Raw genomic sequence first — 24,662 nt, 5'->3', positions numbered from 1 at the left:
CACTGTATACTTCGAGTTGCTACAAGCCTGACATGTCGAACCGGCCCTAGCACAGTGGACGGTCCACCGTACACGCGGCATGGTCGAAGAGAGAGTGTGCGAGGGGGACGTACCTCGGGGCTGCGTTATGGAGTTCGAAAGAAGCGGCTTAAAGGTCCCGCGGGGCGGAATTGCGACGGCTCTCATGGAGGGTAGAAGCAAGAGACGCGAAAGTAGGCGCGGTCCTTATAAAGGGTCGCGGTGTTTGGCTCTATTTAGTGGCGAATCCTCCTCGTGACCGCGATCCATCATCGGCAAATCCGCCTGCCGCGTCTGAACGCTGTCGCTGGATGAGCTCGTCGAGGCTCAACTTAGACTTCGCCACCTCGTATCACTGTATCAGTGATCGCGCGACAGCCTGTTCTACGCCGGCCTTCCCGCAGGTGCGTCGCAAGCCTCCTCCTCTTTGACTTTGACTGATCGCTCCCCAGGTAATGCCGCTGACGGCGACTGAACCAAGGATCGGCCCATGACGCTAGGCTTCGGGCATGTCGACTATTCACGTCGATCTTCCAGTGCCCTCGCTCATTGTAGGACACCAGCTGCATAACTCCCGCCCCGCTCCCCTTCCTTCCTCACCTACGACGGTCTTCGTCCTCCTCTGGCACCAACCCCCCTTTCGACGCCTCGTCGCTTCTCACTCGATCTTCTTCGCGTCTCAAACCTGGCTCGTGGAACCCCGCAGCTGCCTTCGCCGCGATGAGCAACAAGTCGACGAAGCCGAGTGCGGCGCGCGCCTCCTGGCGCGTGCATCATCAGACGCGGAGGCGAGGGCGAGCGAAGCGGCACAAAGGGACGAGGAACCCGACATACGGGCCTAGGATGTCGTGGCGAATGAGCGGGTTGCCGCCGCTCTGGATGAGGTGCGGGAGACTGCGCGACCCGCGGGTCGAGCGAATGCCTGCACTAAGCAAGCGATCACACGCATCGAGAGCGCCGAACCGTTCGCGCTGGAGCCCGTCGAGCAGATGTTCGACGCAGACGTGCGTGCGAAGGCTGCGGAGGAGCGCATAGGGGAAGCGGAGGAGCGTACGCGATTGGCGGAGGCGTTGAAGAGGATGCGCGAGAATGCATGGCACGGACGATCGGCCACGGGGCGGACGAGCGGGCGGAAGCTACCTAGGTTCGCGCGCGCGATACCCGGACAGCTGCTCGTCAGCCTGAGGACATCACCCTACAGGTCCAGGATACCGACCGTCAGCGCAACGACGTCATCCGTCATCTTGAAGAGTTCAAGGACCAGCTCAAGAGCCGTTCGTCGAGACCGAGCCTTGCTCTGTCGCTGCAGACGCGGAGGCATCATAACCCGGCAGGAAGGCGACGCAGCAACTCGATCTTGCCGCGGACAACAGCAACGGCTTCTCGTCCACCTCACGCCACTGTTCTGACACGACTACAGGTTGCCCCTCCCAGCATGCGCCCCACATGTCGACTCACAGCAGGACGGCAATTCACGCGACCTGCCTTTCCAGAAGCGCTCATGGTGGTGCAGCTGCAATGTATCGTTCGTTCTTAATCATATCTGGTATATTCTTAGGTGTAGCCCCTGTGCACGAGTTACTCTGTTATCTAGACGTATGTCCTCTACCGATGCGTGGAGCGACTCTTGCGATCAATCTGTGTATACGAGGAAATCATGCCGATGATATTGGAAGGTAAGTCGAATGCTTCCAACATCCTTCAACTGCGGCAGATAGCCTTCGGTCTGCCTTTCCAGCTAACAGGCAGTATTTCCTCACCTTCGAAGGGAGCACGTACCTTTTGGACGACCTTTCAAGGTCCGCCGAAACCTGCCGAGCGCCTTCAAAGCCACTCAGAATCCTCTGGCCACCTTCCAAGATACTCGCGACCTTGCGGGTGCGCCAAAGCTACTTGAAGGACTTGGCCAAAAGCACTGCCCAGAATCAGGGTAGCATGCTACCCTCCATGATATCCGTACGTCAAATGCCGCTCAGACTGCGTCGCGCATGTTGTCGCCGCTAGGGGTCTCACGGGTGCTCTTGATCGCGATACGATGTCGTCTTCGCTATCGTCCACATACCCTCCAGCGCCCCTCGCCTCGCGCACTGCAGCCATATCACCACGGTCCGACCACTGCGGGTCGGCTTGACATCTCGGACAGCGCGTCTCCGACCAAGACACCCTTGCTTGCGACTTTGCGGGGCGAATGTCAGGTCCGACGCAACCGCTCCTCAAGATCATCAATCTTTCCCGCCGCTGAGCTCGGCCGCCCACCTGCGTCTCGAGCAGCAGCAACTACGGTCGCCCATCTCGTGCACTGTGCTACATCCACTACTACGGGGAGGCACAGTACCCCGAGGGGAGTTGGTATGGCGGCTGAAGCGATAGGCGTACCCGCAAGCACGATGGCGACGCGAGTCATCGCTTGCGGTGGCAAACTTGCGTAGTACTGACAGTAGGAGGCAGACGGGCGGTGAGGATAGAGCCCTTTGAGTGTCAACGGCGCAAGTAGGATTGAGAGCGCGTGACGGTCGCATTCCTTTCTCTGCCATCTCTCGTCCGTCCCCCGTCATGCAGAGGAACGAAGGGAAGGAGGCGGGTGACTCTCGTTACTTTCTTAGACGAAGATCGACGTGTTCGACTGTACTGACGATATATATGTATAGTCCTCCATAGAGAGTCCGAATCACGCTCAAGAATCGGACTGGTGGCATACCGCACCCGCACGTCGTATTCCAAATTTGCAGACGTTTCACTGGGAAGCACTCGTCCTTTGCTTGACAATTCTGAAACCTACGCCCCGTAGGTGGTAAGCTGTATGCATAACTATTGGGTGTACAGCGCCTGGCTTCCTGAGAGTTCTGAGAGGGCCACGCACGTGGAAACATTATGTAATAATATGTAATATAACCACCTGACGTTCACGCCTCGTTTACCTCTTTCGTCCTTGCAGCCAACACACCCTTGTTTGCCATGTACGGCACGTATTCATTCTATGGAAAGGGAGAGCAGTCTCAGCCGTCTGCTTCTTCTGCGCAGAATGCAAATCCGACTCCGGAGTCGCATTACCATCAGAGACAAATCGAGTCAAAAGCGAGGTCCTAGTAAGCGCCTTCAGCCCCTGCACCTCGACTTGCACCTTACCCCGCGCAGCAAACGAATGATAGAAAACGAAAAACTTCGAGAAGAAGTTGATCGTCTTTCCGGCGAACTCGATCACGTCAAAGCCGAGCACACTAAATTTTTACAAAACGCGTCGCACCTCGAGGAGGAGAATGCCAGTCTACGCCAGCACCTCGCCGTTGCCTTTGCTGCCTATCAAGCTTTCTCTGGCGGAAGTAGTGCACCTACGTCGTCTTCTGGTGAAAATGCGAAGCAGCCCAGTGCGCTACATCCTCCAGATCCCCTCAACGGTAAAATACCGTCAGTTATGTAGTCGTACATGCGCGTGTGCTTACATGCGTTCTGAGCAGACTCTACATCTTCCAGCCATATAGATACCGCCATACAAGCACAACCTCTGGCGCTATACGTCGACGCCAATGTGCAATCACCTTCGCCAGTACTCAGAGTCGAAAAAGAAGCTCAAACGGAGCATGCCGTGGTTCGTAACCCACGTCCTTATATTAAATATCGATGCTATCAATGCTGATGGACAGACCAGGATCTTTTGCAGGAGCCAACTCACGCGGGTGTGCAGACCAATCGACTAGCAGATGCGTCGCAGTCATCTCGCTCGGCAAGGCACGCTTTGTCCATCTCGCTAGATTCCCAGCCTGTCGATGCTAGGCTTCGATGCAGCTCTCCCGCTATTGAAGCTGGTCAAGAGGCTCGCACAGACGATGGCGCGGTTTGTCCCTCTCGGTTATTGTAACCACGCCGGCACTAATTGTTTCGTCAGTATCCTCGCGAGGAGTTCATCGAAATATCCGAGGAGGCGGCTCAGTTCGAAGACGATCTGACGACAACTAGTTCAGCAAGGCACGGCGCGGATGTGCCTCTAGCGTCCCAGCGTCCCAGAAGCGGCGGAGAAGATACGTCCGCGAAGTATGGTGAACGCCTCGTCGATCTGTCTTCTGGCGCCTTGAATCTCCTACCCGAGACCGAGATCAGTTGGAGATGTGGTGTGAAGACTCGCTTGCCGCGTATACGGGGAGCAACTTTGCCTTTTGTGAGCTCCTGCGTGTCACGACATACTGGGTCTGACTTTCTTTTGTTTCAGGATGAAGCTCAAGTACAATCCATGGCGCATCTATTTCCCAGTGCTCGGGATTGCCCTCACATGGTCCATTTCATCTCGATGGACCACGACCATCCAGATCGGACCATACAAGAAGCTATACGAGTGGGTGCAGAGGGCAGAACTGTGGTCGTCGAAGGAGCAGGCACGTCAAGCCATCATCTCGAGGCGGGGAGTACAGTGCATCCGACAATGAATGAGCGGTATATGTCGTGCGAAGCGGGTGTAGGAGTCCTGGGCCTTGCGTTAGATATCAAACGTCAGGTACACGGTGCGTGCAGCTGTCGATTGCACTATACAGGATCTAACCATGATACTTAAGACATGGAAATACGCGCCAGAGGAGATGAGACGCATGTTCGTGAACCTCCGAAGCCCTCTGAGACTTATGAAGACGACATCATCAATGAGGACGACGACCAGGACAGTGTTACTTGCGAGACTGATGCGACGAGTCCTACAACGACCCCCGCATCCTTGGATGACGAAGACGAAGGTCCCTACATAGAAATGACCCTTCGCGAGTTTTTGAGGGACATCAATGGCAATCACATCCGCGCCATACTCGACTTGCCGTGCGGACTTCCGCAGAACGACGGTATTGCGAAGTGAGTGTTTTTTTTCAGTCGCGGCTATCTTGCTCAATGCCTTCGAAATAGATACCTCTCGGATGGCCATATTGAGTGTGCAACCGCGTCGTACTCTAACCATAACAACGATTATGAGCTCCGGCCTGCGGATATCGCTCACACCGCCAGCTGGGCACTCGCGCATCAGGGAGGCTTCTTCACCTTTGCTCACATCGATGCGACTGCCATGGGAACCTTCTTCCAGATTCACGGTCCTGGGGAAAAGCTCTGGCTTGCTCTTGAGACGAGGGTCCGCAATCCCACTCGTCAAAAACTCTTGCAGAGTCTCAAGAGTCTGGTTCTTGGGTGTCCAAGGCGCGCTAATGACCCCTTGACTGATGACGGCGCCGGAAGGGTGGACTTCAGTGTTGACGGGGATGGCGAGATCGAAGGGTGTATCATCCGCGTCAAGCCAGGAGACTTAGTGTCTGAGTTACTCCACTCTTCCTCGTCACGTCAGACTCATCCAGCCATACAGTATACAAGGGCCAGGAAAGGCTCACGCGGCATTCACACCAGTTCCTACCGTGGCTGTAGGCGGGCACTTCATCAACTATTGCTTCACTCATCACCAGGAAGTGGGTCGCTCCTTCGAGAAGCACACTGGACGCGTGGCAACAAACCACGACCATGCCTTCGCACAAGTAATGCTCATCCACATGGCGGCTGCGTTGCCCGCCCGCATGATGGAGAAACGAGGTATGTCCAACTAGAAACGACCATGAGGTGAACATATAGCGACGCTGAGTAACTGGTCAGAGTTCTATCGCAAGCCCATCATTGGACTATGCTTGATGGTTTTGTGGCCTCGGGCTTACATCCACAAAGGAAGCATTCGAGACCGAGTTGGGAAGCTAAATGATGGCGGTGCTCAGCAGCTGCTTCAGAGGTTCCGCCGTCATGGAAGCGAATGGATCAATGGTCCGCTCGACCGGTTGGCGCAGCTCGTCTGCATCGCCATTCTGCGATATCTGTATCCAGAGAGATTCCCGCGGTCTTCTCGGCCTTTCGACGAGACCAGGGTGCCAGTACTTCCCGACAAGACTGACATGGCTTGGATTCGAGACCACTACCTGTTCGAAGGCTCCGAGCGCGACGAGGACTGGCAGCACCCAGGGCCGCTATTACGCTTGGACAGGGTTCTGGCGCGGTACGTGAACTGGGTGCCGAAACTCAACGATGCTATCCTGGGACCTCTGCATGCAAAGATAGCGCTCGAAAACGCAGTGGCTAACTCCAGCAATGATGTACAAGGGACCACGGGAAGCTCAGACGACCGGGGAACAGCGGACGCCTCCGGGATCGCCTCCGGGCACGCTGTCGGCGGCAATCAGTCGACCCGCGCTCCCACTTTGGGCACCGGCGAGACCCCTTCGTCAAGTACGTGATCGAACACATTGACAGGGTACACAATCTCACGGACCGCTCTGATAGCGTCCAGAAAACGAGGCGAGAAGATCCGCTCGACTGCGACGGGCTACGGAACTCACGTTTCCGTCCAAGAACCTCGCAGTCAGCGCAATACCGTAGCAGCGGGACGGCGCAAGACCGTCCAGAGAAATGCGAGACCGACATTGTCTACCGGTGCGCCGTCATCTCTGTCACTTTTGGCGCAGACATGCACTGACTGGGAAGGTCTACTAGCTACCACTGATAGGGCCGCAGTTGTGCCTGCAAAAAGGAAGGCGCCACGCCAGGACTCGCGTTCAGCGCCTATCACAGACGAAACAACCGCCAGGACTCCGTCCTCAAATAGCACGTAGTCTCCCTGTATTTCGCTAACATGACGCTAAGACACCTTACCAGCTTCCACCGGTCGGCATATCCCCTTACCTCAAAAGAAGCGCAGGGTTACAGGTCATTCGTCCGCGCAGAGTACATCACGCGCCGCTGAAGACATGGTGGACGGTGCCGAAAGCCAATCAGGCTCCCAGCCGAAGAAAAAACTGCCAGAACCTGAGTTCTGGGGTAGTCTCGAGGATGCCTTCAACAGAGGTGCAGCGAAAAATGAGAGGACGGACAGATCATTGTAGTTGAAAAACATCCGCTTAGACACATGGTCATGTACTGCCAGCACGACAGAGAGAGACGGACTGCACGAGTTATCATGCCAAACCTTGCGAGATTGCTCTGTCAATCGCTAAGAGCCACGTTATCGCTGACTCAAAGAGGAGAGAAGAGTTAATATCGTGCTGGACACGTGTAATATTTCGCTGTCATTCCAGGTAGTGGGCTTGGGGACGGAACGTCAACCGCCTCTTGGCCTGTCACGTGCGATGCATATGCCCGCGCTTTTGGAGGTCTCAACCACTCGGCATCCGCCGTTGTCGGTTTCCCTTCAATGCCTACCTCCTCGGCGCCAAACCCGCTTGGCGTCGACGCCATCCAAACATAAGGCGATTGTTTGGGGACGGCTAGTAGTCAACGACTTTGGGTGGAACCCTGCGTGCGCTTGACTGACGCCAACTGCGGGTCAGCAGGTGTACAGGCACTTATTAGTGGATATTAGTGGATATTAGTGGATGCCGATGCGCGTCGAGTGTTGGCGTTCAGTGCTTTCCTCACACCAAAGCAGCGACGCACTCGCTCTGAGTTGGAAGTAGTCGAGGGAAGGAAGAAGAGAAAGGAACATTACGGCTATGGGCTTGCTTGTGATCATGAGTGCGCACACAGCACCCATTCTTGTATGACGGTACACGGTCAACAATCTGGTACGGTGATTAGTACTGAGGTAGTACTAATCTGATGTCGTTCGATGCTTCACGCGGTTTCCCTCTTTGCCCGAAAGGGTATTCCATCACTACCAGTCAGGTTTCTTTGGAATGATTGATTGGTGTACTAGGCATATATTCTTGTTCCACTCTTGGATTGTAGCGGGCTCTGCCGTGCAGCAGCCTATAAAGATATTGCATCATGCAGGAGGCGAGGTCGAGCAGCAACGGTAAAGGCAAACAACGGTGAGTCCGGTGAGTTCTGACGTGACGGGCTGAGCAGCGGCGCATAACAGTTGTCACGTGTAGATTGCCAAGGTAGCCAGTCAAAATTTCGGCCCGCCGACCAAGGCATGTATGTCCTGCATTCCCTCATGAAGGCAATACCGTCAGATAACCTGTCTCTCAATAGCTACCGGCCGCGTATGTCGATGGGCAACCGATGAGAGGCAGTGAGCCAGTGAGTCTCAGTCTGATGGCACATGATCTGTGAGTGAGGTCACGTGTGGATTACCTTGTGTGATCGGCGGGCACGAGCCCGCATCCCTCGACTCTCGACTGTAGAGAGCTTGGTAGAGGGGACGATTTGTCCCCTGGCGATTGTGCTAGGAACTGGCTTTTTGATGTGACTATAGAAGCCAGACTACTGACGTTTTGACGCGATTACCAGCAAACCACTACAACTCACCGTCACTGGTGACGGCGCGGACCTGTCGAATTGATGCTTGGCTATCCCTCTTTTTGTGAATCTTCCGGATCGATGCGCGTCCACCCTTCGATCGCCGTTCCCTCTTTCTTCCACTTCTTTACCCAGTTCCTTCCCTGATCACCATCATGAACTGTGCTACTGTGAGCATCGAAGTCGACGGCCTTGTGAGGAGGGCGGTCTAGGTGTCTGTATTCGTACCGCAAGAGGCGCACCGCTGACTCGCACACGACATGCGATGCACCTATCTCACTTTCTGGATTTGTGGGAGCGGTGTGTCACCGCAACTTGTGACGACGCCGATCGCTTTCAAAAGAGCTCTGAGGGGGCGAGATCTGCATCCCTCAAGACGCAGCATTTCGCTTCCTCGATCCGCGTGTCCGCATCGATAGCGCACGGAGAGGGTGGTGTTGTATACCAGGAGCCGCAGAACAGGGGAACTCAATGGAAGGATGTGGGCGCGATGCGCGATGCGCAGACTGGCTGAGGGAGAATTCGTGCCTACCGCCGCTCGTTCTCACAGGCCTCGGTACCGTACCTTCGCCTCCCTCACGCCGTCGCAACGTGCTGATCTTGGGCCCACCGCGCAGCTCCGTGTGGGGTACGCCTTACGCGCTTATGCCTGCCCTCTCGGGGTTGATGCCCTCAACGCGCGCGCCCCAGGCGCCTCCAGCATGCGCACTTTTTTTCTTACATTGTATATAATCACGGTACAGGTCTTGCTGTCTACCCGAGCCCATTGATGTGAGAGTGACTGCTGATGCTAGTGGCATAACATTCCAATTTCGAAGTTCAACTTGAGTCACGTGTATACTCGGAAGTACAGTATCCGGATTGCGTTGGGCAAAGTTGTGGACCGGACCTATGGTAGTAGATCTAGGACAAAGTTTGTCATTCCTGACACGCGTTGAGACCCACGATTGCGTGAGGACTGTGACACCGTATCATCCAACTTCACGCACCCCGTGAATGCCCCGAGGCTCACGATGGTGACGCTCATCACGCGGCGACGGATCAAGACCGCTTATCTGGACTTGCCGGTCATGTACTGGAAGACAGCCTGTGCAGCCGTGTAGTACAGAGGACGCAAGAGAGAGCTTACCTGTGTATGTAGCTGAGATAAAATGCCTCTCTCAGGGCTTTCTCAGCTCGAAAGCCCGAGTAGATGGTAACAGACGGTCGACGCGTCTACGCACGTGCTCGATAGCACGGCGATAAGATCAGCGGCAAACATCGGCACGGAGATAGCCAGACTCGGACGAGTAACATGTAGGTGACAGTTAGGTCTTTCATGAACCTCGCGACCCATGTTTCGTCACGCTAACTCACACCGCATGACGTTCGCGCACCGAGTGAGTCTGAGGTGCGTGAGCTTTCACGCAACAAACCTGCTTTTCAGCGTTCGTCATGCACAAACGTAACGATCTCGTGAATTTTTCACGCGATGTTGTGCGTGAGAAGGACACGTCCGTGAATTTTGTCCAAGATCCAAGTGATACTGGGCGCCGTGCGCCCCTGATAATCATATCCATAACCCCATTCACAGATCCTCACGGGCTGCAACGACTGCCGCCGCGCACCATGATCGTGTCCGAGCAGGTTTCACCTCGGCAATCGTACCCCATCGACCCTCACAGGCCTTAGCCACCAACCGGCCACCCATTCCCCCCTCCCTCCCCCGATTATCCATACCCTGGAATACATTACCCTGACCCGAGCGCTCTACATGTCGCATACAATCCACCACCGACACACCTCCATCCTCCCTGTCCGTAACAAGAACATACTTTCGATATCACCACTCCCTTCATGTACTCTGATTTTGCGACCATTAGCGCCACATCTACTCAAGACTCGACGCGCAAACGCTGGAACGCGACCGATCTCGGGTTGGCACCCAAGCCTCGGTGTTGTTGCGAGAACATCCCTCCAGCCGGCTGTTCGGCGCGTTGGCGTCGCATCGATCCCTTTCCGGTTGAACCTGCGCCTGCATCCGACACGGAGTCAGAGCCAGAACGAGGACGTACGCATCAAGCCCTTGAAGGCTGCACGCAGATGACGACTCGGAGAAGCCCTGGAGCGGGAACGCTCAACTCGCCAATAACGCGTGGTACTTTGTTGCCGGCTCGAATCTCTTCGAGTGTGGGCAGCAAGAATTCTCTTGCAGCGAGCGAGGGGGGACAATCTCGGCGACTCGAAGAGCTGAAGCGTGACGCGCATCCTAAGTACGCTTAGTATCTTGTAAGCCTTGCCCAGAAGGTACGTACGTCGGCATAGCTATCCTACATCTTGCTCATGTTGCTCAGATCATGGGTTCGTGCGGATGGAAGGTCTGGAAGGACACGCAAGGTCAGGCCTAGAATATCGTTGAACACCTCAAGAAGGAGCACTGACAAACATACCGCGATCGGTCGTCGCTCAGAGATGCTTCGGACAGAGGAGAAGTAAGGGCATTGTCGAACTGTTCACGCTCGATGGCTTCTATAAGCGACTGATCCGCTTCATTACTGTATAGGATGAGGGTTGTCAATTCCTTCTTGATCTGCAATTGCCTAACACACTCGCAGTCAATAAACATTGTCGACTGCTTCAAATTCCGAGACTTGGCTCTGTACCTATGCGCCGAGTCGAAGATGAAGGACTTGCCCCACCGCACTCGGCTCACGCAGATGATCGCAGTTTAAGGAGGAAAAGGGTGAGATGCTCAAAGACATAGCGGTAAGCTCCCTTCGTGTTTGCTGTACATGAGCAGTCCTGATATGATGGATAGAGCACGGCCCACTGTGTATCGTCTACCGCCGCTGTTTGGACGCGCACGAACAGGGAACCTCATCTGACCTGTTGAGCAGATCGGAGGAATAACGCTCGACAATGCCTCGGATAATGGCTGTGATGGAGTGGCTCGAAGAGAGCTGGACCCCTCGGCTTCTGAGGGCATGAGGGAGGTCGGGCAGCTCAAGTGCCCGGTAGCCTTCTGGCGCTCGAGCAGGTCATTCCCGCGTATAGCCGCCGCGAGATTTGGCGATGCTGGTTGTACGTGCGCATCCAGTGGACGAGTCTATTGATATATATACCACGCTGGTTAAGCAGTGTTTCAGTAAGTTCATCGCCCCCTTGGTGCTCGTGCGCGACATCGACAAACGCTGGTCTTCTACATATCTTATGATACGTCAAGCGCTCGGATTACATTTGGTGAGTTTGGGTCTGTCGCACCAACTACCGTGTCCGCTAAATCGACCATAGGCTATGTTTGAAGGTCCGGTATTCAGTGCGTCACAAGACAAGCTGCTCCAGTCGAATCACCTCAGAGTTCTCCGGCATATCGCAGTCTACCTGACGCATTTTTACCGCGTGCAGAAACTTCTCTCAGCGAACCGTACCCCGCAAAACTCGTATGCGAGCCCGGCATATGAGGTCCTCCTAGAGGGCCATTACACGCCGAAGAAGCTCCTGCCGAGCCTCAAGCACCGCCTGTGAAATCAGGCTTTCGGAGCATCTTAGCCAGACGCGTTGCTCGAGGTTGTATACCGTTGCGATTGGCGCGTAGAACAGCATACGATATGAATACCAGTCCTGATCCAACCCCAGGTATCACCCAGACGAGAAAGTTCACGTGGGCCCGCAAGCATTGGGCATCAGCAGAGACGGAAGCGGCAGAACAACATCTGAAGGTTGCGGTACGTCTGATCTTCGTTCAGTACGAGATAGCTGAGTCATCCTCGATTCTCGAAAGGAAGGACATGCGTCGGGAAGCTGCTAGGTCGGATGTGTCCGGCGGGCGAGAACCTGCTGTGAAGTCGTCGTCCTCGGCTCGTGCGCAGGGCGGCGGGTTGTCAGGTCTTGAGGGCTGGTTCGGTCCTTGTCAAACATATGCTTCGAGAGCGCATCGAGCTCCGTCGAATCCACGGATAACGCGTCTGCAGCCGAAGCATCCTCAAATGCCTCACCGATTGCCCACGAGGCCCAAGATTTTGAGGACGTGTTGAAGGAGTTCGAGCAGTGGGTAAAGCGGGGTATCATTGAGAATCGGAATCAACGTGCCAATCCCGACCTTGTGCGCTCTTTGAATGTATGTTCTCCTCCTAGCCGTGTGTCGTATGCCAGCTGACAGTACATACAGCACAATCAACACGACTTCTCGATGATGTTTCGCGTGGCGCTATACTGCCTTTTCAGGCTTCCGCTGTCCCGTGAGAGCAGACGATATCCTGAAACAAAGAGACTGATGTCTTCCGTCGCGCGAAATCTCTCGCTGAACATGATGGAGACATGACAATTGCTCCACTCCCTCACGAGGAGCGCATGTCCTTTACCGTCGGCTTGCTTGTTCGCGAGGAACTCGAGACCATTGAGATTGAGCCGACCCTGTACTACGAATTACTCACTACCGGTCGCTACGACGAGCTCGTGCTGCTGCTTCAAACTGCAGACACGAAGTAGCGCACTTGTATCTCATGCCTTCATATTGATCTATCGCTACTGGCATGGCGACGCACGCGCAAGGTTCGCGTATCAGCAAACAGTGGCAACTCGCCTCACGCTCACGGCCCGCGCCTGATCGAGCTGTTAGCAACTTAGCACTTAGCTCTTACAGTAAGCTGTCTTGAACTGCCATCTTGGGGGGCTCAAGCCCGCTCGGCGCGGACTCAGCGACACCAGTACCGAACTTCGGAAAGGATATAGCAGAGGGGCAATCTACACGTGATTAGGAATTATGTCGGAAATTCCCGTTTCCCTGACAAGGGCCCCAAGGGGGTCTGGCTGTTTGGGGCCCTTGTGAGATGCGACTTTTTGGCGACATACGCGCCGCGCGCCCAGTCTTTGTGCTACATCATCTTTTTGCCCTCATTCTAAGCCTATACTTGCTCTTTTCGAGCTGCTAGACGCAGAAACGGATGCAATATAGCGTATCCAAAACGGCAACCCCGAAAGACTTGATTCTGATAAAGCGGAGCGGAGATTTCCGACATATACGAATTTGATTGCTGACTCATCGTGATAGCAACAGTTATCATCGATCATCGATCATCCGTGTTGTTGTCGACGTTCATGTCAACGAAGATGAATCCCTGTGATAGAGGCGAAGCCCCTGCAGGCGCTGCTAGCGAAGGCTCAGCACCATCTGGTGGTCACAGCGCAGAGGAAACATCTCCAAAGACTCTTCCACCTTCCGCGCCCACCGCTACCTCCACCGAAGAATCCCGCCGTACTCCCGAAGACGGGGCTTCGTTCGCAGTTCTGATGCGCCGCAATGGCGAACTTGCGTCCAAAATTGAGGGTTTAGCAGCGGAGAAAGAAACATACGCTATGCGGATCCTGACGCTATCGAAGGAGAACACAACGCTGCGCTCAAGTCTGAGCATGGCACGTCAGGAGGCTCGCCGGGTCCAGGAAGAACTCAATACACTAAGCAGCATCAGGGACGAACTTCATGCGGAACTAGTAACAGCGAAGGTATGTGAAGGCGGAGCCTTTCCTGTCTCCAGCATCCATATCCCCTCAGCATGAGGTCAATCGCTCAAACGCTTGCATGAAGGACGAGCGATCGACGACTGAGCGCGTCTCATCGGACTTGAAAGTCAAGACCCAGGAAGTAGAGGAAATATCGTCTAAGAATCACACCCTGGAGAGGCAGAACAAAGACCTACAAGATGCACATGATCATCTTTCGGCTGCACTAGTGCAATCTAAGGTGCGGTGCCCTTCACCACTCCCCGAAGCCGCATCGTGCTCAAAGTGGGAACTCAGGACTCGGAGCGTCTTCTCCGTGAATCCTTGGAACACCTAGAACAGGAAAGGGATGAAGCACGAGCCGGTCGCGATCAGGCGCTGCGCCGCGCTGAGGAAACAGAAGAACGTGTGCTTAGCCTTGAGGAGGATAACCGCCGAGTCGGCGCTGCACTGCAAGCTGCCGAACGTAACACGGTGAATATAACGACGCAGAGAGCAAACGTCCAGGCCACCTTGGACCGGATCGCTGCTTTCGTGGCCCAACAAGTCCGACCGTACAGCGCTGAGCCGCCCGTCTTGACAATCCAATCCGGGCCCCCGGCAGGAGATGATTTTGCGGCGGCAGTTACGCAAAAGACGGATGCGACATGTGACATCAGTGCCAACAAACCCGAGGAGGACGAGGACGAGAACTCGTCTCATTCAGAGGTTGATGAACTTGAGTCCCCGTCGGCATCTGTCCGCAACGGGAAACGACCTGCTTCCCCTGCGCGCAAGGCCAGTGATCTCCCTCCCAAACGTACGCGGCACGCTCGCCATACGACAGGCTTATCAAGACCCGCTACGACTTCCTCCGTACCCCTGAGTGGACGCGGCAAGAGAATCGCCGGTCAAAAGCAGAACGGCCGTGTCTCTGGTTCTTCTCGTGGCAGTGCGTGTTCGCCTTCTCAAAGTGCGAAGATGCTGAGAGCTATGCAGGTCCGTCCGTGATCATCAAAAGGGACGAGCTAGGTCATTGTTTTGACGCGGATGGCAAACGCGTCTGCCCGCAGGTTCGTGTCACGGAATACCGGGAAACCCCCTGTAAAAAGGAAGTTCTGACCCTCATAACAGTGTGAGCGGACGCAAGAGCATTATAAGAGCCCTCGGTGGCTTCCCAGCAAGCGCGGACCTGCTACTGTTTGCCAGAAGTGAGTTGTACGTGTTGCGACACAATGTGTCGAAAGCTAACGAAGGAAAGCTGCCATAGGGCTAACATCAAGGCCAATGAGTGATGGGAGGCTTGCAGAATTTGCCTGTGCTTGGACACCTTGCTTTCTTGCACTCCATACCATCGCTACTTGTTTCGTGATTGTTCTTGACGACGATGGTACGGACCTGAGCCACGCATGCACGCCCTTTGCCGTTTGCTATCCTCCTCCCTTGTCTTACACGTCCTGTACTTTCTTGGCCCATCCATTACAATGACTATCCCTACATTTCCATCTGCGAGGTGCTTGTATTGACGAAACATGTTTGCTACACCGGCAACCATCGGATAATCAGAAGCATTCCGAAGAACAAAGTGCGACCAACACGGCAAGACGGGTGTCGGACAAACTTCTAAGCAGGAACCGTGCGTTCGAGCAGGAGAACGAAGAGCGAGGATGATCATGATCACGCACCACTGGACCCCGCGGCGGTCGCAACCTGTCGCTGGCATACTGTCCGGTCTGCGCAGCCTAAGCACAATTTACAGAGGAGAGAGAGGTGAATGTCAGCGGGAGGAGGGGACGAGCGACGAGCGCTGATGAGCGGTCGCGGAAGCGACGGTCTCACGCGGCCTGCGGCTCTCAACTCAACGGCAACTCACTGGCACAGAGCAGCGGCGCTTCTTGTTCGGGTAATCTACACGTGACCTTAGTCACAAGGGCCATCACGGGTCCTGCCCGGTCTCCGTCTCCGTCAAGTCCTGTATCGCCAGTCTTCATAGCATGAGCGTGAATAGCTGTAGCCGACTGACCACGAGCGCTTGAGGATTGAGCCCTATGGTGCATCTCAGACGCCTGCCGGCCGCCAGCCAGATAATGTACGCACCGCTCACCGACTCACTCTACGGCGGACTCTCTGCACTCACTGTCAGGACGTGACGCGTTCTCGTGACACTGCTCACGCTCTCATCGTCGCATCCACTTCCATCTGTTCAGGCAACGAGACCAGCGAATGCGTATCATTATGACTCGTATTCCACGACCGCCGGGGTGCTACATCCACTTGCGCTGTGCATGTCGCGTACAATGGGTCTAATGGCGTACCTAACCTATCCGTATTCTCATTTGCGCGTCGGAAGGGGCTTCTCCGGAGACGCGCGAGCGTTCTAGCTTTTCGAGCTCGGACCACCCGTCGCAATCTGGCGCCCCTCCAGCTGCTTACGCTTGCGAGTCCAATGAGTCACATGTATCGATTCGCTACCAAGTTGACGGGGAGTATATACCTGGTCCTGCACCTTGCAAGACCTCTTTGTTTGCCAACTACGATGCAGTCCAGTCCGCTCTGCGCGGGTCGTCATCAATGCTCGTAGGACAGGTTCAGAGTCCAATCAAGGTCTGAACATGAAGCTACCGACGCCACCCATGGGGCCCGTTGAAAGAAGCTCTCTCACCTCCGACGGAAATCACGGGGGTCTCTGTCGCGAGGCGCACTTGCACTCTGCGAAGGACCATTCACCGAATCATATCCTCCATAATAAAAGGCTTTCATGCCGCTGTCGAAGCCCTGCGCGTCCATCCTCGCCTCCGTGGAGAATATGCCGCCAGTGACGGGCATCACTATTTCGGGGCCCATAGCAGCCAGCGAAGGCATACCAATGGGAGCCTGACGTGATTGATGCGTTGAAACCAAGCTGGTCGGCTCGAGACGCTCTCTCGCATCGTGGGGGCGCGTCAGCACATCGTGTGCCTTCTTCGCTGCGGGCTTCGTCTTCTTCGCAGTCGGCCTAGGCCTCGGCGTCGCTATTTCCTCGTCTTCGCCCTCTGACTCCACTACTTGGCTCTTGCTGTTCGACGACGACCCGACGGGCCCCTGCGCGCTCGCGGTCTTCAGGCGTTTCGAGCTTCCGTGTACGTACTTCGGGTGGGCACCGTCCTGCTCCGGCTTTGCCTGCTGCTTGCGCTTGCGTTGCGCGCCCGCCGCCTGCCCGCTGCGGCTAGCGTGAATGAAGTCGAGGATCGTGCGTGCTACCGCCGCGTTGCTGCGCACGTCGTTGTGATGCATGCGCACGTCAGCGCGCAGTGCCTGCATCAGGCTGACAATCTCCCCGCGCGGCTTTCCGGGGTGCGCAGCGATGAGAACCGTGAACATGGCGACCTCGATCGGCGCCATCTTCGCGGGCAGGCGGAAGACATGCTTGTGTGCGCGCGTACGCACGATCGCCTCAAACTCGTCAAGCGCACGCATGACCGTTGTCTCTACGGATGAGGGCACAGTGACAGTCGCGCTGAGCCAGCGGGACAGCTGACAGGCGCCTGGCAGCTGCCGGCAGGTCGCGGGCTCGTCAAGGAAATGCTCGGTCACCCAGACCGCCAATGCAAACGTGCGAAAGTCTCCTCCTCGAGAGCGATCCCAATCGAGGGGTGGCCCGGACAGCACGCCGGCCTCGGTGAGGTACTTGTCAATGAGCGAGAGGATGAACCGCGATCGGTTGGTGTCGATGACGGCAAGCTTCTCCGACGGCGTGAGCGCCATGCCCATCTGAACACGCTGCAAAAGGTCAACAACAAGAGTGTACACGGAGGAATGCAATGCGCGCACCTGAAAGATCTCGCGCTCTTCCAACTCGCTGATGCCTTCGTACTCGACGCACACGATCTGCTTCTTCGAGAATGACTTGCGATACTTCTCAGGAAGCAACTTCTTGTTCGCTGCTTTCTTTGAAGTGCCACCGACGTCCTTGTACCAGTACTTATTTCCCGTTTTCCTGAAGGGAGCTAAGTGATATTCGACTACGCGAAGCACGACACGCACGGGTCTTTGTCTGCAGCCTGGTCAGTCCATGTCTCGGGAATGGCTACAGGTCACGCACGGTAAATCTGGCCATCCATGAATCTGTGCAGCGATGTCAGGCGCTGTTTCCCGTCGATGCATGTCCGCCTCTCCTCGCCATGGTCGACAGTGAGAACTGAGAGCGAATCAGCGATTTGTGAGTGTAGGGACAGCGCCTCTACCCACCGAATATGATTGGAGGAATGTAAAAGTTGCAGAACACTGAGTTGATGAGCTCGATTTGCTTAGCGTCACTCCACACGACATCTGTAAACGTCAGTTCGGTAAGTGGGCGATCGAGGTAAGCGCCGCTCTAACGCACTTCGCTGGTACACGGGGTCAAGGTCAATGTCCCCTTGAGTTATTTGATCTGAGACGTAGTGAGTTATGTACCGTCCTCTGCATTTCGCCACGCACCATAAAGTGAATGTACTGTATAGTTACATGCTCTGGGTTTCGGGAGTACGCGGTGGAATCCGGGGCTTGACTTCTTTGTAAGCTTGCCAGAGGTGTTTTGTTCACCTTCGCTCTCGTCGGAGGACGTGCGGTCGATGAATAGCTCGTCGTCCGACATATTGAGATGGAGGTCGGTGATGAAAGGCCGGGGCGGTGAGTAGGATCCTGAGCTTGGTCGCGATGATGGCGGCGCAGAAGTACTCCCTGAGGTCTCTCAGCAGGGCAACGCGGACACAGGCAATAACGTCGAAGGTGTACAAGACCAAGATGGCCTTTCGGAGGAAACTCACTTTGGCGGCTTCGGGACTCATCTCCAGGCGTGACGCGTAACGGCACTCACGTTCTCTTCGTCACATCCACCCCATGGCAGTGGTAACCAGTTGCTGACGTACTGTACGTTCTGCGCAGGCGCCGCTGCCTAGGCACGAGGTACAGAGGATGGGGAGGAGGGAGGGAAGGGACGTGTGGCGGGAGGTCGTGAGCGGTCGTGGACGAGATCAAGCGTGAAGAAGGCAAGTAAGAAGGAGACGATCTCACGAGGCCCACGGCTCTCAAGACTCAGCGTACTCAACGGCAACTCACTGGCACAGAGCAGCGGCGCTTTGTTCGGGTAATCTACACGTGATCATGCGTCACCGGGGCCGTCACAGGTCCAACCCGGGTCCTGTCGTCGTCAAGTCGCGTATCGCCAGGCTTCCGAGCATGTGAGTGCGTGAGTAGAGGCAACTTAACATGAGTGCTTGCTTGCTCAGGTTGATGGTGCAAGTCAGACGCGCGCCAGCCGCCGGCCCAGGGCTTACTGGGCAATCTACACGTGACCGCATCGCTCATCGACTCTCTCTCTCTGTAGTCTGGAAAGACTCACGACCACCAGGTACACACTTTCGGCATCCTTGGAGCACTTTATCGAATTGTGTGTGGCTAGCGCTAGCTTTACTGTCGTCATCTGCAGCGCGAATATAAATTGAGGCCAACAAACTCTCGGACCCATCACCTGGTCGTTACGCGTGACAGCGCTAGGACGCTCTCGCCGTCACGGCTACTAGCTGCCCATGCTGTGCCCTCTTTCCCGCACCGGTCATCAGCCGCACGTCGGGACGCTCATCAGTCTGCACCTAACAAATGTGGCGCAAAACATTGTTGGAGACGACTCGAGGGGCGGAGCATGTGTGATACCAGGTCTTGTCGATCGGGGGAGAGCACATAATCTCTCACTCTATGCGCACTAGTTCCGCCTCGTTTCTCGGTGTCAACCCCATCAGTCACATAGTGTACTAATGAGACCAGCGACAATCAAACTTGCGCGTCAACGCCCATCCCCCCTCACTTCGTAGTCAACCTCAATCCAGTCGTGGATCTTCGCAGGAGCCCTGCATTGTGCGATTGCTGTCCTCTCTAAACGTCAAGGGTTCTCAGTGAAGAGGAGGCTGCGAGGGTCACATGTCACGATGGACCATACCCCAGAGCATTGCCAGTAACACTGGAGATCCGAGCGGGCTTTGGCCGTACGATAAGTCACTCCAGAGTATAATTAGGCGCGCAGCAGTCGTTCAAGCTTGTCTACCACAAAAACCTATCGGAATAAAGGTATCTCGTATTCGCGAGTATGTACATCCTCGCACGGCGGCGTGCCAGTTCCATTTGCCGCGCCTGCGACGTGTACACGTACTTTGCGCGTGGCATTGAGTGTCTCCTGGAGGGAGACCAAGGACTCATGTCTGTGCGGGAGCACCGGGTCCGCAGAGGAGGCCAATGAAAAGTCGTCGAAGGCGGGACTTCGATGCCTTTGCCCCGCGCCCAGTGCTCTACCACTTCCTTGAGGTGATAGTCAATGGAGGGCACAGCCATGTGTTCCAGATAACAGCCACACGAAGGGCAGTCGAAATCCAAAGCCCTCGCATAGTGGTGTTCGTAGCGGTCGGCTATACATCCTTGGCAGAAGACGTGCCCGCATGAAAGCCTGTACATGATCAATACTGTGAGCTCAGGACATTGGGGTAGCACAGATACGCACGCGCGAGGCAGAAAATTAGGAAGAAGACACATAGTGCAGGTGATTGCAGCTTCAGAGGCCGTTCCAGGTTTATGATCCGTCTGCGTGGGTGCGCTGTGAGCTCAATAACGGGACAGTAAATACTGACCTACATCCAACTTCGACGAGGGGTACTCATGTGCTACATCTCCGAGCTGGTGGAGCTCCGCCGAGTCATTCTATGCCTCGGTTACATGTCCGTCGCGTCGAGCCAAGAAGTCTGTGATGGAAGGTACGCACCTTGCTGAATTCCGAGCCTTCCTTCTTCACATGGAACACGTTTGAGTCAGCAGTACGACCTCCTTCATGTACTGATGTTGTGACGCTAGGAAGCTGTGTAGTCCGCGGCACGTACGGCACCAAGTCATCGCGGTCCTTGGAGGACTGACGAAGTTATCTGAGCTGTAAAACACGAAAGTGTGATACGTACTGTGAACTTCCCAGACGTGTCCTCGAAGGCCATCGCTGCTGATAGGCCACGGCCGTTTTGGTCGGCGTCCTTTCCAGGTGTCAGTGATTCTATGAAGGTACAGTCACTGAGTATAAATACCTCGACAGACCCAGTCTCCACCTCCTCCATCTTGACGGAGAGGGCGCGTGTCGAATCTTGAAGTATCCGAGACCGTGCCCGAGTGGTTACGCCGAGCAGCGGCGGTGATGGTTTGACTCGAGGCAGCATCAATGGGAAGTCGCTGTGATTCCTGTCGGATCGGCTACAACGCATGTTCTGACGACGACGTTGCCCACGACCGGGAAATGTGAGGTTCTGACGCTTCGAGGGCGAGAGTTATGCTCTTTTGAGAGTGGGAGTACAAAGGCAAGCTTTGGTCACACATATCCGTTCGTGAAAGAGGAGGGTCTGCCTGTATGCGTGCGTCCGTCAAAGGCAAAGTTGGACAAGGCTTCGGGGATGCGTAATCAGATGAGGCACGGCCGGGTGCTTCTCATGGGCGGTGATGCATGCATGGGGAACATCTTGATTTCATTGCCTGGCAGGATCTCGGTCTGCGCCTTTGTAAGTTGATCGGCAGGCGAAAGTTACAGACAACCGCGCCCGCGAACGCGCGAGATTTGAGCTATGGTGGAGTCGCACGTGGCTCTGCTTCCAACATCAGGAGGTTCTGGCTACTCCCCGGCAAATGTCCATATGCAAGCATGTAAAAGTCCTGTCCTTGAGGAGGCCGGCCACAAGCCTATTCCTTGACCTTCGCGGCGCGGTGCTGCACAAGCACTCAGATCACGCGTTCTCCGCTGGGCACTTCTTTTGTGGAATTCTTTGCTTATATTGGGGCAAACGTCAACGGTTGGAACCCGCACGAGGTCGGAGCAGATGACATGGCAGTCGGCATCGCTCGGCAAGCCTTGGTTCTCAAACACTGCCCGCACTCCTAGTGCTTACATTGTTTCACCAGGGGAAGCTTTGGCTGGGCCGGCTTGAACCATGCCTTGCGGCTAAGAACGTGGGCTGGGCTTGCGTACTGGATCCTCGTTGTGAGCGTGTGGAGCGCGGGACCTTACATTGGCTGTCCAAGAGCCCCGTCCCAATTGATGGCGTCAATGAAGGGCGGGAAAGACCTTGCAAGGACAGGTGACACTCTAGGATAAGGTGCGACCAAAAAGCAAGCGTCTCTCCATCACCGATGGAGGGTATCGCTCTCATCATGAGGTAGGTAGGTAGGTAGATGACTTCTCAGTGACTTCTCAGGCGAGGGCCCTGACCAGAGCCAGCCCTATCCGCCCTAGTAGACTGCGAGCCAGTGTCTAGCTGGCAGAACACCATAATCGCATGCGCTCTGATATCCCAGTCCACGTCAAACGTTCCTGGGGTCTCACGTAAGCGATGATGATGCCGCAGAGGCAGCGGATTCCACGCACGCAATGTTCGGTAGCAGCAAAGGAGTAGTGGTTACACGCAGGAGCGCGGTGGATGAAACGAGGAACTTCTTGGGTGGAATTGATTGTGTCGGGTAACGCATTCGTCTGTGAGTGGGGGTCAAGGAGGTATCACGTGCCATCTGAGGTTGCAGGCGTCAATGGATTGGTGTTACTCGTCTATGGACTCATGCGCTCCTCAGGCTGAGGGACGCCGCTCTCCACCGCCATTCTCATGGGCGCAAGGGAGCTGCGATGGGCTCGAGAGCTCCCAGGATGAGCGCATGACCGCGACACCCCAACAGGGATATCAAAGCCGGGACAACCACCGCCGGAGTCTCAAAGAGACGAGATTCTCGCACGACAGTCACCCAACTCAGAAACAAGGCAGCGGTGTGCGGGTGCTGAAAGAGTGTACGCTCGTACAGCTCTCAAGATGGCGAAAGAAGGATGACTCTGACTGCCGATGACTGACTGCATTGTGACTCCGGCAAGGTCCGAGGAACGAGCGTCGGGCCGCGTTGGTTGTTCGACGAACTTGAAGGGAGCCGATTGAAGACTTCCGACCGCTGATTGGCTCCATCAGGCACCTTCATCATGTTAATGACTGACTTCGGTGAAGCATTCTCTTCGCCCATTCCTTTCTCTTGTCGGCTTTCCAGATGCAATGCCTGCAACACGCACGTAATGCGTGCCACCGATGCGGAAGCCATGCGGACTCATTTATGATCACAGTGATCTCTTGGTGGTCTTTGTGTCCGGCTGAATGGAGAACAATCCAAGGGCTCGTCAATCAGAAAACGCAGACGCGATGTTGAAGTGTATATAAGTACGTCTGCTCATTCCCTCCAGGGACCGTACACTCCTACCGTCCCAATCCTGACATGTCTTCGATTCTCTCCTCACCCTCCAGCCCGCACCCTATTCGGCTCTCTTCGGAAGCTGTCGAACAGCGTTGCGCGACAACTGCCTGTCAGGACAATAACAGCGATCTCGGCGTTGTCGATGGCGCGAGCGAGACCCAGGGCGGCAACGCGGCGAACCCTCACAATGTGCATTTTTCCCCCGGTCAAACTGCGATCCCCTCTGGCGTCGTCCTTCCTCATTCGGTGACGGGTGGCCATGACGGTGTCCCTTCCAGCGAGGTGACGATGGCATCTGACGTCCCCCTCACCGCTGAGGGGGTGCCGATCCCTCTCGCGCCGGATCGGACAGCGCTCCCACAGGATACCGTTTCTGCTCTCGAGCAAGGGACGATCCCTGCCGATGTCATCCTTTCACCTCGTCAGGCAGAGGTCCTCCCTGCTGGCGAGGCGCCGCTCCCCCTTGCGTCCGGTCAGGCGAGGGTCTCGGACGATGCCGTTCTCGTTCCCAGCAAGGAAGCGCTTCCAGACGCTGCCCCTCCTTCTCTCCGTCAAGCGACTCCTCCTCTTGGTGCCATGTCTGCTCTTCGTCAGGCCAGGGCCGTCACCGACGCTGTCAGCTCTGGTGAGACGACATCCACACCTGTCGTCCCCGTCCCCGCCGACAAGGCGCCGACCGCCCTCACACCCAATCAAGACGCCGTTCCACGCGACGCTATTGATCTCACTGGTGATCTACCCAGGGATGGACCCGCCCGCTTTCGCGAGTTACCGGCCGCTCGCGATGCTGTCGCTCCTTCCAGCCCCGCCGAGGGCGGAGAGTTTGCTGTCGGTATGCCCCACACTATCCAAGGCGGCGTGGATCTGCAGCGTATCATAAAACCCTTTTGCGACGTAAGTTCTGATGCATACACACACTTCCTGATCTGACGCCTCTGCAGCATGTCCAGGGAACCGTGTCTCGTCTCCAGGAGGAGATTGTGCGGGCGGATTGCAACTGCTCTCAGGTTCGTGCATAGTCATAATATTTGATATTCACTCAAGCGTGCGGTAGCGGTCCAACGAGAACCTCGTCGCCTTACAGGAGCTCGACAAAAGAATGCGCTCCTTGGAATCGGTGCGTGGTTACTTGAGTACGCGCACTCTCTGACTCAACAACTTCACAGAGGGCGATCGGTGCCGTCGACGGAGCCCGTCCAAATGCGGGTGCTGAAGAACAAGCGTCAAGCCCGGATGAAGGCCCCGCATCGGCCCGTCGCAAGAGGGCACGCTCGGTGAGTCTCTGGTAGCGTCCTGTCATCAACTCCTTGCTGATATACTCCCAGGTCTCGTCTCAGGACGACGAGGGAGATGCTGATCGTATCCGGCGTCGGAATGCGGATGGAACGGCGGTGGCCTTGCGTGCTCCAGTACATGCCCAGGATGTTGCAGGAGGCGGAGGCGAATTCTCGGGTGAAGGGGGCGGGTTTCGCTTCAAGTTCAAATGGGGATTCAAGGGTTTTAATGGGTGATACCAAAGTACTCACGTCCGGTGTGGGATCGATTATGAGTGCCGTTGACTCATAGTGGTGTATATACCTCGTCACGACACTCTTAACTAGAATCCGGAAAATTATATTGCGTACAAGATATCTCCGAGTTTCGAGCTCGACGTGGGGGCCTCGGGTGTGGAGCAGCGGCAC

At 55.7% G+C, this 24,662-nt stretch overlaps 7 protein-coding genes across 7 annotated transcripts; 5 read left to right on the top strand and 2 right to left on the bottom strand.

The window, feature by feature from the left end:
• Window positions 1–329: 329 nt before the first annotated feature.
• Window positions 330–2,447, top strand: SCHCODRAFT_01170394 (uncharacterized protein; the record flags this gene model as incomplete). The annotated part of the gene is made up of 7 exons (XM_003034221.2): window positions 330–422; window positions 574–786; window positions 861–1,068; window positions 1,188–1,543; window positions 1,613–1,694; window positions 1,757–1,974; window positions 2,088–2,447. 7 exons carry the CDS (start codon window positions 330–332, stop codon window positions 2,445–2,447), a joined length of 1,530 nt encoding a protein of 509 aa, XP_003034267.1.
• Window positions 2,448–3,160: 713 nt separating this feature from the next.
• On the top strand, window positions 3,161–6,902 carry SCHCODRAFT_02492403 (uncharacterized protein; the record flags this gene model as incomplete). Its single annotated transcript, XM_050342967.1, has 11 exons — window positions 3,161–3,413; window positions 3,471–3,604; window positions 3,665–3,850; window positions 3,902–4,171; window positions 4,223–4,511; window positions 4,563–4,848; window positions 4,900–5,275; window positions 5,340–5,568; window positions 5,629–6,249; window positions 6,304–6,453; window positions 6,676–6,902. The coding sequence occupies 11 exons, from the start codon at window positions 3,161–3,163 to the stop codon at window positions 6,900–6,902; spliced, it is 3,021 nt and encodes a 1,006-aa protein (XP_050201533.1).
• Window positions 6,903–11,846: 4,944 nt separating this feature from the next.
• Window positions 11,847–12,726, top strand: SCHCODRAFT_01170393 (uncharacterized protein; the record flags this gene model as incomplete). The annotated part of the gene is made up of 3 exons (XM_003034219.2): window positions 11,847–12,141; window positions 12,210–12,355; window positions 12,508–12,726. 3 exons carry the CDS (start codon window positions 11,847–11,849, stop codon window positions 12,724–12,726), a joined length of 660 nt encoding a protein of 219 aa, XP_003034265.1.
• Window positions 12,727–13,347: 621 nt separating this feature from the next.
• On the top strand, window positions 13,348–15,011 carry SCHCODRAFT_01170392 (uncharacterized protein; the record flags this gene model as incomplete). The annotated part of the gene is made up of 6 exons (XM_003034218.2): window positions 13,348–13,740; window positions 13,790–13,978; window positions 14,035–14,668; window positions 14,716–14,789; window positions 14,851–14,927; window positions 14,987–15,011. 6 exons carry the CDS (start codon window positions 13,348–13,350, stop codon window positions 15,009–15,011), a joined length of 1,392 nt encoding a protein of 463 aa, XP_003034264.1.
• Window positions 15,012–16,374: 1,363 nt separating this feature from the next.
• SCHCODRAFT_02697667 (uncharacterized protein) lies at window positions 16,375–18,331 on the bottom strand (the record flags this gene model as incomplete). The annotated part of the gene is made up of 7 exons (XM_003033654.3): window positions 16,375–17,475; window positions 17,527–17,692; window positions 17,740–17,749; window positions 17,798–17,893; window positions 17,944–18,024; window positions 18,080–18,127; window positions 18,175–18,331. 7 exons carry the CDS (start codon window positions 18,329–18,331, stop codon window positions 16,375–16,377), a joined length of 1,659 nt encoding a protein of 552 aa, XP_003033700.2.
• Window positions 18,332–20,328: 1,997 nt separating this feature from the next.
• Window positions 20,329–20,924, bottom strand: SCHCODRAFT_01093047 (uncharacterized protein; the record flags this gene model as incomplete). The annotated part of the gene is made up of 4 exons (XM_003033653.3): window positions 20,329–20,424; window positions 20,486–20,629; window positions 20,676–20,744; window positions 20,796–20,924. The coding sequence occupies 4 exons, from the start codon at window positions 20,922–20,924 to the stop codon at window positions 20,329–20,331; spliced, it is 438 nt and encodes a 145-aa protein (XP_003033699.2).
• Window positions 20,925–23,001: 2,077 nt separating this feature from the next.
• On the top strand, window positions 23,002–24,491 carry SCHCODRAFT_02664041 (uncharacterized protein; the record flags this gene model as incomplete). The annotated part of the gene is made up of 5 exons (XM_003034217.2): window positions 23,002–23,874; window positions 23,922–23,987; window positions 24,035–24,097; window positions 24,147–24,254; window positions 24,306–24,491. The coding sequence occupies 5 exons, from the start codon at window positions 23,002–23,004 to the stop codon at window positions 24,489–24,491; spliced, it is 1,296 nt and encodes a 431-aa protein (XP_003034263.1).
• Between the last annotated feature and the right edge of the window lie 171 nt (window positions 24,492–24,662).

The sequence above is a fragment of the Schizophyllum commune genome, assembly GCF_000143185.2.
Source record: "Schizophyllum commune H4-8 unplaced genomic scaffold SCHCOscaffold_3, whole genome shotgun sequence".
NCBI lineage: Eukaryota > Fungi > Basidiomycota > Agaricomycetes > Agaricales > Schizophyllaceae > Schizophyllum > Schizophyllum commune.
This window is presented reverse-complemented; position numbering and strand designations above follow the sequence as displayed.